At 42.0% G+C, this 17,594-nt stretch overlaps 1 protein-coding gene and 1 non-coding gene across 2 annotated transcripts; both read right to left on the bottom strand.

The window, feature by feature from the left end:
• Nucleotides 1–1,530: 1,530 nt before the first annotated feature.
• Hspa9 (heat shock protein family A (Hsp70) member 9) lies at nucleotides 1,531–16,422 on the bottom strand. Its single transcript, XM_048331560.1, has 17 exons — nucleotides 16,234–16,422; nucleotides 14,999–15,057; nucleotides 14,596–14,683; nucleotides 13,078–13,259; nucleotides 11,414–11,538; nucleotides 10,694–10,767; nucleotides 10,455–10,561; nucleotides 9,594–9,756; nucleotides 9,314–9,406; nucleotides 7,933–8,142; nucleotides 6,394–6,621; nucleotides 5,317–5,421; nucleotides 4,136–4,253; nucleotides 3,724–3,818; nucleotides 3,020–3,112; nucleotides 2,710–2,850; nucleotides 1,531–2,304 (listed from the first exon to the last, which is right to left on the bottom strand). The coding sequence occupies exons 1-17, from the start codon at nucleotides 16,312–16,314 to the stop codon at nucleotides 2,227–2,229; spliced, it is 2,040 nt and encodes a 679-aa protein (XP_048187517.1). The 5' UTR covers nucleotides 16,315–16,422; the 3' UTR covers nucleotides 1,531–2,226.
• On the bottom strand, nucleotides 5,653–5,721 carry LOC125340245. Its single transcript, XR_007208725.1, has one exon. It is a non-coding gene; the product is annotated as a small nucleolar RNA SNORD63 (small nucleolar RNA).
• Nucleotides 16,423–17,594: the final 1,172 nt, after the last annotated feature.

Below are 17,594 nucleotides of genomic sequence, written 5' to 3'. Positions count from 1 at the left end.
GGTACTTGAGAAATCCCGGGAGGCACAGTAGATGGATTCAGCTGGTGACGGCCAACCAGAAACGCTGTCTTCAAATATCACTAAATTACTCTTCATAATTAAGAATTTATAATTCTACAAGATTTCTATCAAGTGTTCTTATGGCTGAAGGCCTAAATTGACTTACACAGATATTTCTTTTTGGAGACAGGATCTCACCAAGTATCCTATTGTAGCCTTAAGTTTCACATCTGGAGTCTGGGACCTCACTGTATAAATCACTTCATAGTAAAACATTAAACTGTTACTTTTTTAAAAAATTCTACTTTAAGTAGTAATTTTATGCCAGGTGCATACCTATGGGTCCGGGGGGGGGACGGTGGGGAGAGTAAGATGGCAAGTTCCATGCCCAGATGTTGAGAATTTGTCAAAAGAATCATTTAAGCCTGGCTCATATCTGTAATCTTAGCTATTCAGGAGGCCAAGGATTGTGGTTAAAATAACCCAGGCAGGAAAGTCTGCAATAATCAAAAAAGCTGAGTGGTAGAGCATGAGCCTTGAGCTGTCACTGAGCCTAGGCCCTGAGTTCAAGCCCCAGGACCCGCACAAGACAGAGCAACACTACAAAGGAGTTGTATATCAAGTGATTTAAGCCCATTCTCGGTGTCTACAAAATGTGACGGTAAGTCTGTTGGTAGATGTGAGAATTTGGATCACTTGAGATGCAGAAATGATAAAGCCAACCTTTTCTGCTGGTTGTTGGCATGACAGCTTTATTAGTCTCGCCTTGTGGCCCTTATCTCTACCAGCATGAGGTAGAAGCCAGTCTGGACCTGTCTTGAAGGAAAAAAATAGGTAATATTTGGGACAGTCCACACGGGATGGAAAAACACCAAAAGGAAAAGTATCTTGGCTCCTATTTTTGATGAAATCTTAAGATGTAATTAAGTGGGGACCAACTTTTAATTAATCCTGGTTTGTGGGGCCTCACTTCGATTGGCTTGTGCTCTGCCACTTAAGCTGTACTCCCAGATCAACATTTTGCTGGTTATTTTGGAGATGGAGTCTCAGACTTCCTCCAAATCCTAGCCTCAAGTAGGTGGGATTACAGGTGCATGCCATCAGCACCCAGCATAAATAGGTTTCTGTAAGCCATTTCTGGTTGCGTCTTTTGCTTATTAAAACTAGAAATAAATGGAAAATGCCAGCCCAAGTTTTTACATTGTAGAAATCTTGTGGCTGGGAATGTGGCTTAGCAGTAGAGTGCTTGCCTAGCCATGCACAAGGCCCTGGGTTTGATTCCTCAGCACCAAATATATGGAAAAAAAGCCAGGGACAGTGCTCAGGCCCTGAGTTGAAGCCCCAGGACTGGCAACAAAACAAAACTTGTATAGAGCCTTGTAACTAGGGTTGTCTATGATGATATACCATTTTACTTTCAAATCCTGAATGTTTCCATTTTAGCCAGTTAGAAATCCTGTAACTTCTCACACTGGGAAATAGATAGGATGAAATGTCCTAGTCCCAAAGCCACCACCCACTCACAAGACATCAAGATGCTTTTCAAATTTATTTATTTAAAAAAAAAATCCAGAATGGATCAAAAGAACAATCATCCAGGATGTAGGTGCCAGACACAGGCCAAGAGAAGAGCTAGAAAAGTAAGCCTTGGGAACATTCAGAACTTCATTACTACCTTAGTTTTAAAAGCTATAACCTAACATAAATAGCTTAGTTTTCCATTGACCTAGCTTCAGCACCTACAAACGTGGCATAGCTAGCTGACTTTGCCTTACAAGGCCTCAGTTGAAGGACCATTTACATTTCATTTTCATTACAGTATCACTTTTGGCCAACTGAAAGGATCTCAACCTCCATATGGTCTCATGCATGCTAGGTACATGGCATAGCAGACTACCTTCATTCTGTGAAATGTTTTCACCTCTTGAAAATATGTCCACTTCAGCAAAAACTGATCGTTATAGTGATCAAAAAGTTGTCTCCCTATCCCCTTACATGCTTAAAAATGACAGGCTAGAGACAAAACATTGTGAACTTTCTACTGTTGCATTTATCACTCATTAATGATTAGCTAATTAACACTAAATTTACATTAAGGAAATTATATATAGAATACTGCAAAAACACAGTAAAAAGACTGAAGTTTGCCCATTTCTGCTCAGAAGTCCCTTCACTCCCAAGCTTCATAGAATGCTGTCCTCTCCACTCCAAAGTGTACTCCAACTATTACTGCTTCTCCTCCTTTTGATCTTCCTTTTGTTCCCCAGTGCCAGAACTTCCAGAGCCTTCTCGTTCAGATGCCATCTGTTAAGAAAGGAAACATTTGAAAACCATTCAAACTTATATGGTAAGGTGGTTTGCACTCTGTTCAGTACCAAAAATGAAGGGACTCATCCTAAACTTTGTATAATTCTAGTCCCTCCCCAATTGCACATTATTGGCGTTTCCTGTGATTTCTTTTGCCACTTGTACCCATTCCAATAGACATGAAGGCAGAGGATTTCTAAACCACAATACTTGATTCCCTAACTGGTTATGAAGTGAGAGTGACAGTAATTAAGAGCAATTCCAATTATAATCTGAATTAAGTCATACCCAAATACTTGTCAGCCTTTTTCCCCTTTCCTCCCTAGTGCTGGGCTTGAAAAGCAAAATCTGTTAATACTCTACCACTGAGCTACTTGTACCCCAGCCCTTCCTTCCCATTACCTTTTTGTAAGCCATTTCGAAGAGCTTCAGTGATGCTTGCTGAAGGGAAGATGCTGCCTGCCTAATGTTTTCTCCTGTTTCACTGTCTTTTCGAGCCAAGAGCTCCCTCATTTTGGATATTTCTTCTTTTAGCTTGTTGCACTTACAAAACAAAAACAAAAATTACAATTCTTCTATGTCTCCTACACCATCACATGTAGCAGTAATTTTCAGGAACATTAAAAAATAACTGAATCCCTATCAAGATTCATAGGAAAGATGAACTTTGATACCACTGGTGATAATGCTAAGTTCTTTAAAAATAACCCACCTCATCAGCAGGCAGTTGGTCTTTGAATTCTTCCATCTTAGTTTCTGTGTCATGAATAATTCCTTCAGCCATGTTAACTGCTTCAACTCGTTCCTTAAAGAAATTAAAAGTTTTTTAAAATTAAGTACCTACATACAGGTAGAGTAAAAATAGAGAATTCATTGTGCTTTGAGAGATTTGAGCTAGATTCTATAACATGGGAATTTTGATCAAGGACTCAAAGACCCAAAACAAAGAAACACACACGCTCTCTTAAGACAAAGCCAGGCTCACTCTGTAATCCTCGATACCCAGGAGGCTGAGATCTGAGGAACACAAGCATGTAAGTCTTACCTCCAGTTAACCACCAAAAAAGCTGGAAGTGGAGTGTGGCTCAAGCTTTGAGCAAAAAGCTCCGGGATAGTACCCAGGCTGAGTTCCAGCCCCAGGACTGGCAAACTAGCAAACACAAACCACAAGCCAGATATGGTAGCATGTCTTTGTAATCTCAGCTATTAATTAGGTAGGCTGAGACAGATGGGTTAAGTCCAGGAGTTTGAAGCCAACATGGACAATATACAGAAGGACCCCAGACATACCTCAGTTATAAGAGGCAGAAAGTGGGGTTGGGAAGAGGAAAAATAAGGATCAGTGATATGGCCAAAACTTCCTTCCATGTCTCTTAGTAATACTAAACCTGAGAGAAAGGCCAAAGCATCAATCACCTTCTTTCGACGGTCTTCCTCTGCATACTTCTCTGCATTTTTAACCATATTTTCAATATCATCTTTGCTTAACCCACCAGAAGACTGGATTACAACTGTAATTAAAAAGGGGAAAGGGGTGAAAGAAGGGAGAATATCATTAGTTTTCTTCCTCTAACAACAAAGGAATTCCCTATTGATCTCTAATCAAACTGAAACCAAGGATCCAAAATATACGAAGATCAACTGTTCTGCCTGCCTACTGAAACCTCTCTAATCTACAGGCCTATTGCCCCTTCCCCCTAAACATCACACTTACAGAGCAAATTTGGTAACCAAAAAGTGCAATGACTTCATCCTTCCCCTAGAATGAAGGAGAAAAGATAACACATACAACAGTATATTACCAACAGATGTCCTCCATCTTACTTACTCTGCTGTTCCCGTCCTGTGCCTTTATCTTTGGCAGAAACATGTACAATTCCATTGGCATCAATGTCAAATGTAACTTCAATCTGAGGAACTCCACGAGGGGCTGGAGGAATTCCAATCTAGAATAAAACATCCAGAGTAAACTCCATTTAGATTTGATTCAGTACTATTATTTCCAAATCTATATGGTCTTAGAGTGAACATTTGCTTTCTAGAAGCAGTATCATAACTAAAAAAACCCCACCAGTTTATAACAGGGTCATAGTTTCATTGCTGCTTGAAATTAGTGGTATATTGGGGTCTGGGGATATGGCCTAGTGGCAAGAGTGCTTGCCTCTTATACATGAAGCCCTGGGTTCGATTCCTCAGCACCACATATATAGAAAATGGCCAGAAGTGGTGCTGTGGCTCAAGTGACAGAGTACTAGCCTTGAGCAAAAAGAAGCCAGGGACCGTCAGTGCTCAAGCCCTGAGTTCAAGCCCCACAAATGGCAAAAAATTAAAAAAAAAAGAGTGGTATAAAATAGCTATTGTTTGCTGTATTGATCAACTACAATGATGATGTACTTTTGGGACACAGAGGATGAAAAGGCAATCTCCCCACTATAGTTGACACCACCAAAAACTGGTAAGTACTGCTGATAAGAAACTAGTAATTATTAGATATATCCCCCCCTTTTTTTTCTGGTGCCAATCTCGGGACTGAACCCAGGGCCTGGGTGCTGTCTCTGAGCTTTTTTGCTCAAGGCTAAGTTCTCTATCACTTGAACCACAGCTCCACTTCTGGTTTTTTGGCGGTTAATTGAAGAGTCTCACTCATAGTCTTTCCTGTCTGGGCTGGCTTTCAACTGTGATCCTCAGATCTGTCTCCTGAGTAGCCTGGATTACAGGTGTGAGCCACCAGCGCCCAGCTAGATATCTCTTAAATGAACAATGAGGTAAAATAAGGAATGAGTATGTGCTGTCTTTAAATACCTCCATGGATCTTATGTTCATAAACCACACAGAAGTTCCAATGCATAAATAAAGCCTCCAGGTAATAATGGAAAACACTGGCAGATTTCTCCTGCATTTCTTTCCAAATGTAATGCAATACGTATGTATTTGAGTTTATAGGGGCTGGAAACCTGAACTTTAAAATGAAGAAACCAAGGTGTACAGTATTCTTATCACAGTACCTACCAAAGTAAACTGACCAAGAAGTTTGTTATCTCCAGCCATCTCTCTCTCACCCTGACATACTTTAATCTCCACTTGAGTCTGTCCATCAGCAGCAGTTGAAAACACCTAGGAAGAAAATTTCTTGGGTTGTCAATCCGATTATACTACCTTCCATATAGAAGGCAAACCAGGGAAGTAATTCCAGTCTCATTCCTACACTGACCGGGTGCTAGTGCACACTATGTTCAGAACAAAGGCCTATATGTCTTTACAGAGAGTAGGATTAGTGTTATCAGAAGGATATAGTGAAATTTGCTAATCTGGGCAAACAAGGATCAGAGGTAGGTTAATTATCATTGTGCTCAGTTACAGAAAGTCACCACATGCTTTTCTTCAGAATGATGTGTTGACAAAACATCATTGCACAAACAAGAGCAATACTGTACTTCAGAAAACTGGTTAGCAAAGGTATATACCAGTATACTGGCACAGAAATAATTTCTAATCCAAGACCAAGCCATACCCACACCCACAAAGCTCTGCTTGATAGCTCACCACCACAAAATCCACCTCTATTATTCACCCAGAAAGTAAGCAGTCTTATCATATAGCCTAGCCACAGCACTTTTTCCTGCTTTGAGGACAGAAAGGAAATGGTTTAAAAGATGACTATCAATGTCTTTTCTAAGACCATTGCTGCTCCCTGACATGTAAGAACTTCGGGAACAAAAAAAGTGAAACAGCTGGGCTGGGAATATGGCCTAGTGGTAACGTACTCGCCTTGTATACATGAAGCCCTGGGTTCGATTCCTCAGCACCACATATATAGAAAACGGCCAGAAGTGGTGCTGTGGCTCAAGTGGTAGAGTGCTAGCCTTGAGCAAAAAGAAGCCAGGGACAGTGCTCAGGCCCTGAGTTCAAGGCCCAGGACTGGCAACAAAAACAAAAACAAACAAACAAAAAGTGAAACAGCTAAGAATTTGTCTGGGTTGGAAAACGACGAAAAACTTATTAGGATATATTTATTTCCAATCACACCACTCATGTAACTTAATACTTCACTTTCTTTAAGGAGGCAGGAGGAAGGATGGCTCTTACCTGGCTCTTTTTGGTTGGAATGGTGGTATTCCTGTTAATAAGTTTGGTAAACACACCTCCTAGAGTCTCAATACCTAGAGACAGGGGAGTGACATCCAGGAGCAGCACATCTGTGACATCACCAGCTAGCACACCGCCCTGGATGGCAGCTCCAATGGCCACAGCCTCATCAGGATTAACAGCTTTACTTGGGGCTCGGCCAAAAAGATCTTGCACAGTTTGCTGAACCTAGTATAAAAAATAACCTGTTAATCAACACTCAGGGCAACTGCCATAAAGAGCAAGATAGAGAACATATCCTAAAACACTAGCCAGATCTGAAGACACACTGACTCAAATGGAAGAATGCTTACTGAGGGGGATGATGGGAGTGGCAACACTGACCAAGAAGCATTGTACTGACCTATTTACTTCTTTGTACAATTACTTAATAAGCAATGTTTACTCAAATTACTCCAGTTGAATTGTTTTTAATGTTTTGGCAATAAAGTTTAGTCAGAATATTTTATTCATTGTCCATTTTAATTTGGAAAAGATTTAAATTTTGTTTCCCCATACAATACATGAATTAAATCATGTGAAACAGAGTACAAGATAAAGGGACTTATTGAGAGGGCTATCTTATCTCTTGTTCTATATAGCCATTACTGCAAACCAACTTAAAAGAGTAATAATACTGTTGCTAAAATGGGGACATACTCTTCTATCCTGTTTATTAGAATACTACTATTAGAATAGCAGTTTGGAAAATTTGTTAATATAGAAGTGTCCTTTTGACACAGAACTTTTTTCTCCAGATTTATTCTGGGTCCACTTTCACAAGTTCATCTATTTCAACAGAAAAACTAAGAAAAAAACCATGATTATTAACCCAGGGTCAAGAAATTCTACTCAAGACTACCAAGAAAGACTTGCACCTTCAAGAAATTTGTGCTCAGGGCTGGGTATGTGGCTTAGTGATAGAGTGCTTACCTAGCATATGCATGAAGGCATGGGTTCAATTCTTCAATACTACATAAATAGAAAAAGCCAAGTGGTGCTGTGGCTCTAGAGGTAGAGTGCTAGCCTTGAGCACAGGGACAGTGCTCAGGCCCTGAGTTCAAGCCCCAGGACTGGCCAAAAAAAGCTTGTGCTCAGCTTGGCACCGATTGCTCACGCCTGTAATCCTAGTCTATCAAAAAGCTGAGATACGAGGATCATGATTTGAAGCCAGGTTGGAGACAAAAAGTCTTGAGATTCTTAACTCAAATTAATACCCTGCCCCCTCCCAAAACTATGGAAAGTGGTAGAGAGCTAGCCTTCAGCAGAAAGCCTCTGGGCAGCACCCAGGCTGAGTTCAAGCCCCAGGACTGGCACAATAAAAAAAAAAAAAGCGTACTAATTATTTTCTGCACAGCTGTTTTTAGAATTCCCTTCAATTAACAGAATAAAGTTAAAAACCAGGAATAACAATCTTATCTCCCTTTCAAGATGAGAATGAGTCCCAAGTATACATTATGTACATTTTTTCCTCCATGACAAGAATGCACTGGTCCATACCTTAGGCATCCTGGTCATGCCACCAACAAGAATCACTTCTCCTATGTCACTCTTGGTGACTTCGGCATCCTGCATAGCTTTCTGGCATGGAGCAATAGTCCTCTTGATAAGATCAGTGACGATTCCCTCAAATTGAGCCCGTGTCAGTTTCATATTCAAATGCTTAGGTCCAGAAGCATCCATAGTGAGATATGGCAAGTTGATGTCAGTCTGTCAGGAAATGTTTAATGTGGGAAGGCCAAATGACAGTTAATATTCCAGTTAAAAGGAGACCATAGGGGTTGGGAATATGCCCTAGTGGCAAAAGTGCTTGCCTCCTACACATGAAGCTCTCGGTTTGATTCCCCAGCACCACATATATGGAAAACGGCCAGAAGGGCACTGTGGCTCATGTGGCAGAGTGCTAGCCTTGAGCGGGAAGAAGCCAGGGATGGTGCTCAGGCCCTGAGTCCAAAGCCCAGGACTGGCCAAAAAAAAAAAGAGAGACCATAACCTAGGTAGGATGTCTTAGAAAAAAGGCTCAGGAAGGTTGAGACTTAAGACAATGACTCCTAGGATGCAACCTCTTACTACTCCAGAGATGAACTGTATAGTCTATTTTAATGATTCCTACTTTAATGATTTCCTGTGTAGACAGAAGGAAAAATTCCTCAAAGAGGTGAAGAACTATGGGGCAGTACCTGAGGGATGGGTTGGGTCAATGGGGGAGGGGGGAGGTAAGTAAGGATGAATCCGGTTTTCTTAATGTATGAAAAGAGAACAATGTCTAGGCATTAGCAGCTCATGCCTGAAATCCTAGCTACTCATGAGGCTGAGATCTAAGAAGCACAGTTCAAAGCCAGCTCAGGCAGGAAAGTTCATGAGACTCCTATCTCCAATTAACCACCAGAATGGCTCAAAGTGGTAGAATGCTAGCCCAGAGCAGAAAAGCTCAGGAACAATCCAAGCTGAGTTCAAGCCCCATGACAAAAAAAAAAAAAACAAAAAAAAAACAAACAACAAAGGGGGGGGGGGGGAGAACACGACTGTTTTCAGGGAAATTAGGTAAAGGAGAGGTACGGAGGTGAGGCTAATTTGAATGTATTTGTTTATGTGTCAAAATGTGACAAGGAACTCCCTCCTGTACAAATAATTTATTTTTGTTTTTTAGTGCCAGTATCTGACCCCCCCCAAAACCCCAAAAAAGCACATAAGATCTCTAATCAAGACAAAGCAAGATGTAGAGCTCTGGCTCAAGTGGTAGAATACCAGCAAAAAAACTAAGCAGTGCCCAAGCCCTGGGCTCATGCCTCAGTACTGGAACCAATAAATACTACATAAATAAATAAATACTCAAGACTAAATGAGTATATCAAGACTAAGTGAATTCTCCATGTCTCACCTGCACAGATGAAGAGAGTTCACACTTAGCCTTTTCAGCAGCTTCCCGTACCCTCTGAAGTGCCATGTTATCTTTGGTCAAATCAACCCCCGTCTACAAAATGAAGACACACAATACTAGCATTAGTGAGTTGATAAGTACTATTTACACTTTAAAAGTCTTGTATTTGTTGCCAACCACAAGCTACAATAACCAGCATAGCACAAAAAACTATAAGCAAAACAAAAAAAATCTGAATAGAGAAATCCTCAAAGTTGCAATGCCGATGTATTGAACTGACCTCTCTCTTGAACTCCTTTACAATGTGTCGTAACAAAGCCTGGTCAAAGTCTTCACCACCTAAGAAAGTATCCCCATTGGTGGATTTCACCTCAAATACTCCTTTCTGAATTTCCAGGACAGAAATATCAAAAGTTCCACCACCTAAATCATACACAGCAATGCTAGAAAGAAAAGAAAAAACCTTAAGGAATAAAAGCTATCAGAAGGAAATGAAGCTCAACACCAAGTGAAGACAAACCCATTTATTTTCCTGAGGAATAATTATAAAATCTTAACTGGACATAACTCAACTCTATTTCTATTTTTATTTGTGCCAGTACTAGGCTTAAACTAAAGGCCTGAGTGCCGTCCCTTCATTTCTCACTCATGGCTAGTGCCCTACACTTGAGCCACAGCTTTACTTCTGGCGTTTTGGTAATTAATTGGAGTTAAGAGTGTCAGAGATTTCTCTGCCTTAGCTGGCTTCAAACCATGGATCCTTAGATTTGTCTTCTCAGTAGCTAGGATTAAAGGTGTGAGCAACCAGGTTTCAGATTTTTTGTTGTTGCCTGGGGACTGTCCCTGAGCTCTTCTGTTCAAGGCTAGCACTCTACCACTTTGAGCCATAGCTCAACTTCTGGTTTTCTGGAGGTTAACTAAAGGTAAGAGTCCCAGGGACTTTCCTGCCTGGCCTGCTTTGAATTAAAATCCTCACATCTCATCCTCCTGAGTAGCTAGGATTACAGGCGTGAACCATCAGTATCAGGCAGATTTCAACAGTAGAATGGTCTTGAAATAAGCAATGATTTAAAGTAAGCCTTAGGACTGCCCAATCTTAAAACTTCACAAATTCAGGTCAGAATTTACAGTACAAACTTACACTTTGTCTTCAGATTTGTCTAGACCATAGGCTAGAGCAGCAGCTGTGGGTTCATTAATCACCCGAAGCACATTTAGCCCTGATATCTGGCCAGCATCCTTAGTGGCCTAAAGAAAACAGAAATTATATATATACACACACATATACACATACATATCTATCTATCTATCTTAAAGCATTTTCACCCTTGTGTCACAGGTACTATTATCTTCTGTGAATAAGATAGCAACTGGCCTTACCTGTCTCTGAGAATCATTAAAATAAGCAGGGACGGTGATAACAGCATTTTTTGCTGCATGTCCCAAATAATTTTCTGGAAAAGAATCAAAAGAATAAAGCTCAACACAACATTACTCCATTTAATCTTTGCTTAGAAATCAGAAGCAGTAAAAAGGCTATTGGGGCCAGGTGCTGGTGGCTCATGTCTATAATCCTAGCTACTTAGGAGATCTGAGGATTGAAGCCAGCTCAAACATGAAGTCAGTGACTCTTATCCCCTTTTAAGCACCAAAAAAGCCAGATGGGGAGCTGTGGCTCAAGTGATCAGAATGCTGGCCTTGAGCACAAAAAGCTGAGACATAATGCCCATGCTCTGAGTTCAAGGCCAGGACAAAAACAAAACAGGGTATCAGTTGAAAACTCAAAATTCCCATCTTCATTTCAGTGAAGGTTCACCACTGTACAATAACCTTTACAATAACCACTAGATTCTTCAAATGGAAAATTCTAAAGGACAAAAGCTTAATGTAGAACCTTTGGCTCTTATTATACAACACTATCTCTTTGTAGAAAAAAGAAACATGCCAAGCACATCATTGGGAAAACTGAAGTTCTATCTACAGATTATATTTAAAGAATCACTTTTTTTTTGGCCATACCTAGGCTTTCTGTATACAAGGTACCACGAGAGACCATTCAATTTTTTGAACTTTTCCCAGATGTGAATTACATCAACTCACCTGCAGTTTCTTTCATCTTCATCAACACAAATGCTCCAATTTGACTTGGAGAATAGAGTTTTCCATGAGCCTCAACCCAGGCATCACCATTAGAGGCACGGACAATTTTAAAAGGAACGTTCTTCCTGAAAGACCCAAAAAGTATATGGAGAAAGCTAGGCAGTTTAAACCCATTGTGTCCATTTTCCACCCTAAGAGACTCAGTTAATAAATCATGCCTCAAAAAGATTTTTGACTACTTTGCCAACAATTCCAGTGGAGAATGAAATACCATATGGCATAACAAGTACACTTGTAGTTATGCATCTACACAAGAGAAATGAGAACGTGTTCACACAAAAATGTGTACACAAATATGTAGGACAACTAAGCCCTGGTGGCTCACACCTATAGTCCTAGCTAACCAGGAAGCTGAGTTCTGAGCATTATGGTTTGAAGGCAATCCTGAGAAGGAAAGTCCCTAAGATTCTCACCTCCAATTAACCACCAAAATGCCAGAAGTGGTGTCTCTGACTCTCTTTTTCCCTCCCTTTGAGAGCATCATACTCTGTTCCAGTGTCCTTCTGCCCTTCTGCTTGTCTATTCATCTGCTTTTTGTCTCCTTGCCTGTTTGCCTGCTTGCATACTTATCAATAAAGCTTGATCAAGTTTTCTTACCATCATGAAAGAAAGCCAGCAGCTCAAAGTGACACAGTGCTAGCCTTGAACTTGTGAAAGCTCAGGAACAGTGACTAGCACAAAAACAAGCCAACCTTATGAAATTAAAAATAGCCCTAGTGGGCTGGGAATATGGCCTAGTGGTAAAAGTGCTCGCCTCATACACATGAAGCCCTGGGTTCAATTTTCCAGCACCACATATTTAGAAAAGGCTAGAAGTGGTGCTGTGATTCAGGTGGCAGAGTGTTAGCCTTGAGCCAAAAAGAAGCCAGGGACAGTGCTCAGGCCCTGAGTCCAAGGCCCAGGACTGGCAAAAAAAAAACAACAAAAAAACAAAAGCCCTAAAGTAGAGAGAAACCAAATACCTGACAAACCAGTTAAAAAAAAAATACATATATACCTATACAACGGAACATTAAGTAGACATAAGAAATGAAGCATTAAGATAAGCAACAAGATAAACTTTCAATTATCCTAATGGAAGAAGTCAATCACATAAGCCCACAATTTTATTCATGTGGAATTCACATTTCATGCAGAACTCAAGACATGGGCACTTCTGCTCAAGGCTAGCACTCCATCACGCTGAGCTACAACACCACTCGTTTTCTGGTGGTTAAGTGGAGGTAAGAGTCTCAAAGACTTTTCTGCCCAGACTGGCTTTGAACCTTGATCCTCAGATTTCTCCCACCTGAGTAGCTAGGATTACAGGTGTGAGCTACTGGTGCCCAGGTGGGGTTTGAGTGCCCATTCCCAAGGGGATGTGGGGGAGGATATGGGAAGGACAACTAAGTCCAGGAATGCCTCACAAACTATATCAATACATGATCTATCATGTAGGTCAATATAAAAACCTAACATGTAAAAGCAAAAAGGTTTTTCTTAAGGAATTATCCTTTGGTAGAGATGGAGTTCCCCTAGGGACAATAAAGTGATGAAATCAAGGTCTTCCAAGAATCCTGTTCAAAGTACTAAATGAAATCTTTTGTGATTCTCCTATTACTCACAGGTCTTTCTGTACTTCAGGGTCATCATATCGCCGGCCAATGAGACGTTTGGTGGCATAGAATGTATTGTTTGGGTTGGTGACAGCTTGTCGCTTTGCTGGCATGCCAACAAGGCGTTCACCATCTGCTGTAAAGGCAACAACGGAAGGGGTGGTTCTGGCACCTTCAGCATTTTCCAGCACCTAAAATTTCCAAAGACAAAGAACATGCTTATAGTGATTACTGTCATCTTTGCAGTAATTGCATAAGACACAAAACAGCAGCCACATGGAAGAAGGTATAGATAAGAGAATCAAAGTTTGAGGCAAGGCTAGGCAAAAGATGGACAGCTGACATCCAAGCTGTGCAGGAGTCAACATTAGGAAGTTCTACGACTGCTCCCAGCTAAAGTTGGAGACCCAATTTAAAAAAGAACTAAAATAAAAAGGGCCAGGGTTATGGTTCTAGTGGTACAGCCCTTGTCCAACAAGCTCAAGGCCAAGTTCAAGCCCCAGTATTGCCAAACCAAAACCAAAACCCTTATGTAACAGGTCCTAAACCACAAAACAAATGCCTATGAATAACAGTACTGATTTGCTTTGCTACTATAAATGCACTCATTAAACAACCACTTTTGAAAGACTATATGGACTTAATATATCTTTATTTAGTCCCTCTCCTGAAACTTACAAATTATAAAAGAAAAAAGAAAGGGAGGGGTACGCACAAAAGCTATCAGGTAGTACCACTAGACCCTGACTTTGAACCTTAGTAAAAGCCAAAAAACATCAGTGCTGGAAAATATATCTCTCTCCTTCAATATGGATGTCACATTTTTGTGGCGGCTACAAACTTCAAGCATATGCAATAAATGCCAAAAAGCATAAATTAGGACTAAGGAAGGAATTATTACTCTGGCTTGGTATCCAAGTGGAATAAGACTCCTGTATATAGCTCAGATTGTCTGTTCTCAAAGAAGGTCATAGTTCAAAAGGGAAGCATTAAAGTTCATAAATGGAAGAAGCAAGATTGTAGAGTCTCAGGTGCTCTAAATCTTGGTAAGAATCCAGGGAATAAAGGTTTCATGTACATAGTAAGGAAACTTCATAGTAACAGCCTCTCTGTAGCAGGAAGTTCTTAAGACATGGAGCTCTACTTCCATTTAGTCCACACCTCCAAAACTATTCCAAGTGACCTCCAAAATTGCAGGACTTTATAGAGCAAGACATTACAATATTTTCAACTCAGGAGACTACATTTAAATCCTATTTCAAAAAAAAAATCCTATTTCAGTAAGTAAAATGCTTCTCAACAAAGGTTTGTCTCTCAAATGTAAACAGGCAGGAGGGTAGCATTCAGTTGATACAGCACTTGCCTAAGATGTATGAGGGCCTGAGTTCTACCTCCAGCATCTCAAAAATACAATAAAATGAACAAAAATAAATCTAAACCAAAAAGAATGTAAATCAGGTCTCAGAATCCCTTATGTACAAAATGTTGGATTGAGGAAAAGTGACTCGAGTTTCTGATCATGCTTACCTTTGCTTGTTTGCCCTCCATAACTGCCACACAGGAGTTGGTAGTACCCAAATCAATACCAACCACTGCACCCTTGATTGCTTCGGACCTGTAAGACATTTAAAACATTATCATGGTTGTTATATTAAAAGTGATCTCCAAAATGACTAGAGAAAATATACTGAACATTTGACATTCGAGTTGATAATAGTACATCATATAAAACAAACAGGTAACTGAGATCAACCGTTACTAACAAATGCAGAGAGACTCTTGGGGGTTAATGTGTATTACTTTCCTTCAAAGAAATAGAAGTTATGTCTGGTGCTGGTGGCAATTGCCTGTAATCCTAGCCAGCACTCAGGCCCTGAGTTGAGTTTAGGCCCCACAACCAACAACCAAAAGAAAATGAAGTCACACTTACGCATAATCCCTCCTGGAAACAAATCTAAAAGCCTCATGACTAAGGCCATTCCAGCCATCCTGAAAAAGAAAAGAAAAAAGTTATCATTCATTAAAGACATAGGAAATTTTGACTTGTTCCAATTACTATGCTGAGTGGGTAGCCTGTACAAAGTGAGGAAAGAAAACGTGCTTTTCAACCTTGGCATTATTGACATGAAGCCAAACTTCGTTGTTGTGAAGGCTGTTCTTGAGTTTTAGGATGTTGAGAAGCAACCATGACCTCTACTCAACTAGAAGCCAGTAAATATCCTCAAGTCACAATAACCTAATTTACCTTAAGCCCTTGCCAAAGAGCCTCTGGGGACAAACTACTTCTGGTTGGGAACCATTACACACATTCTTCTCAGTTTTCCTTGTAGAAGTGTATACTGTACCCTGAAATGTGTGTATTTGAAGTTTAGATTTAAGTTACTCAGAAGACACTTCTGCTCACCTCCTCTTACAGCTACTTTAAAGGAACCACGGTTGTTAATTTCGTGGAGTATCTAAGACTTTTGAAAAAGATTAAGTAGTGGCCTTCGGCGGAATAAAAGCCCTTACTTTCACACCCTAACTTCAGATTGTGTCAAGCATTCCACGAGGTCCACCACTGATGGAAGACCTACAGTTCCCATTCTCTGAAGGTGCACTTTTTTTTCTTGGTTAAGGGGTGTTAATTCCTTCCACCCACACGCTGCCATGTTCCAAATAGCAAATGAGTAACTACCCCACATTGAACGTGTTGAAAAGATGCTCCTTAGTACAAAAATCGGACTTGGAACCCATCTCCCACTTCCTGTTTAATGAGCTCCCCCCCCTTTTAACCGCAATAACGCGAACATGGGGGGGGGGGCTCTGCTTTACAGGAAAAAAAAGGCAACTGTACTCTCTGGTTGGAATAGAACGCGGACTAGCTCTCCCTCTAACCTTTGCTCTGGTGGTAAAATCTACCCAGAACCCGCCAGATTGGGCAGTCAGGACCACGACCTCCTAACGGGACCCTAGATCTCGAGGAGTGTGACTCAGCAGGGCCCAAGACACAGAGGTGGAACTGTGAAGAAGGCCTCGCGCCGGCAGCACAAGCTACGACACGGTTCGCCGCCTTCCTTTCCTTCTGGCTTCTCGCGGAGGAGCCTGACCTCGAAGGGCGGACGCGGCCTGCCCCACCGAGGGCTGAGATTTTGAGTTCCGAAGGAATGCCCGGAAGTTCCTTACCTGGTGGCGGGCGGCCGTGGGGCCTCGGGAGGCTGCGGCGCCCACGAGACGGGCTGCTGCGGATCGGCTGGCGCTTATCATGGTGGCTGGACGGATGGAGCGCGAGATGCGAAGCAACCACCCCGCAGGCCCGGAGCTGCGCAGCACCGTGGAGGCAGCGTTTCTGGAAACCTCCAACCACGTGGGGTGGGGGGGCGGGGGTTGGTCCCTGCGACCCAAAGGCCCGCTTTTCTGCCGAGGCGTCCTCAGCACCGCCTGCTCAAAAAAAACCTTTTCCTTACGCTTCCGGTACCACAGAATGGAAGCAATCAGCTCCGGAGCGTAATTGTAGAAAACCACAATCCTCTAGTTTCAGCTATATAGGCTGTGGGATCAGTCAAGAGCGAGAAGAGCTGGATCTCATTCAGGCATTACCCTAGACAGCCCCGGTCCTCGGTAGCAGGAAAGACTCAAGGTCACACGGGATAAATTGCGAACGGATTAGTCTCCTTGCGTCAGTTGCGCGAAAGGAGGAGCCTGTTGCGCCTGCGCAGGTGGCGCCCAGCTAAGGTCCTGGAGCGCATGTGCGGGGGGCGTGGCAGTCATTGGACGTCTCAGCTCGCACGCGGAGACGTGCGTGCCTGGGCGCGTCCACGCGGCGCGCGCGCGCTGGGACGTTTTCTCCGGGCTCCGGCTCTTCGCGGCGGGCGCCATCTTGTCCTGGGGAGTTCTTGAGTGTGAGCGTTGGAACGTCTGTTCCTTGGGTGACTCCGTTTGCTCGTCTACCTGGGTTTGGAGACCTGAGATCAGTCCGAGGCTGCGTTTGACCGCAGAAATCTCGGTTGTCCAGCCTCTTAAGGAGCGAAGGTTTCCTTTACACAGCTTTAAAGTTGCTGTAAAGCGAATTAATCGTCCAAACCAGTGGAGGAAGTGAAATGAGCTCGAGCCCTTCCCTCCACCCAGGCTGTGCACGACCAGGGGCTCCTGCCTTATCCGACCCATTTCCTAACTACTGGCTGCAAGATTCAGTTCTCATGCAACCTGTGACCTGTGTCGGATTTTTTTTTATTAATTTAACTAAACCATGTTTTATTAACCAGACTTTTTTTTTGGGGGGGGGGGTGATAGGAAATGCAATAAAAGCAACCCCTGAGCTCACTGCTGAGAAGCCTGAGATGATTGAACTTGGTTTTGGGAGATGAAGCAAGTTTGACCTCTTTCTAAATAGGGGGAAAAAAATTGCTTCAGGCCTCTGCCTTCTTCAGGTAAATAACGTAATTATTAGCGAAGTGTATTATTGTGAAGGCAGTGTGGACGATTGGGAGGGTAGATAACTAAGGCATTTACGTCCTGAATGAGTTGGAATTGGGGTTGTTGCAATG

The sequence above is a fragment of the Perognathus longimembris genome, chromosome 22 (assembly GCF_023159225.1).
Source record: "Perognathus longimembris pacificus isolate PPM17 chromosome 22, ASM2315922v1, whole genome shotgun sequence".
Classification (NCBI taxonomy): Eukaryota; Metazoa; Chordata; class Mammalia; order Rodentia; family Heteromyidae; genus Perognathus; species Perognathus longimembris.
The sequence above is the reverse complement of the archived record's forward strand: the minus strand, read 5'-3'. Positions and strand labels throughout refer to the sequence as shown.

Coding starts and splice junctions, on each gene's coding strand:
- Hspa9 (XM_048331560.1), bottom strand. CDS start 16,314: ATGATAAGCGCCAGCCGATCCGCAGCAGCCCGTCTCGTGGGCGCCGCA. Junction 11,539..13,077: donor CCTGAAGTACAGAAAGACCT/GTGAGTAATAGG, acceptor TGGGTCTTTCAG/GAAGAACGTTCCTTTTAAAA. Junction 10,562..10,693: donor TTAATGATTCTCAGAGACAG/GTAAGGCCAGTT, acceptor TGTTTTCTTTAG/GCCACTAAGGATGCTGGCCA.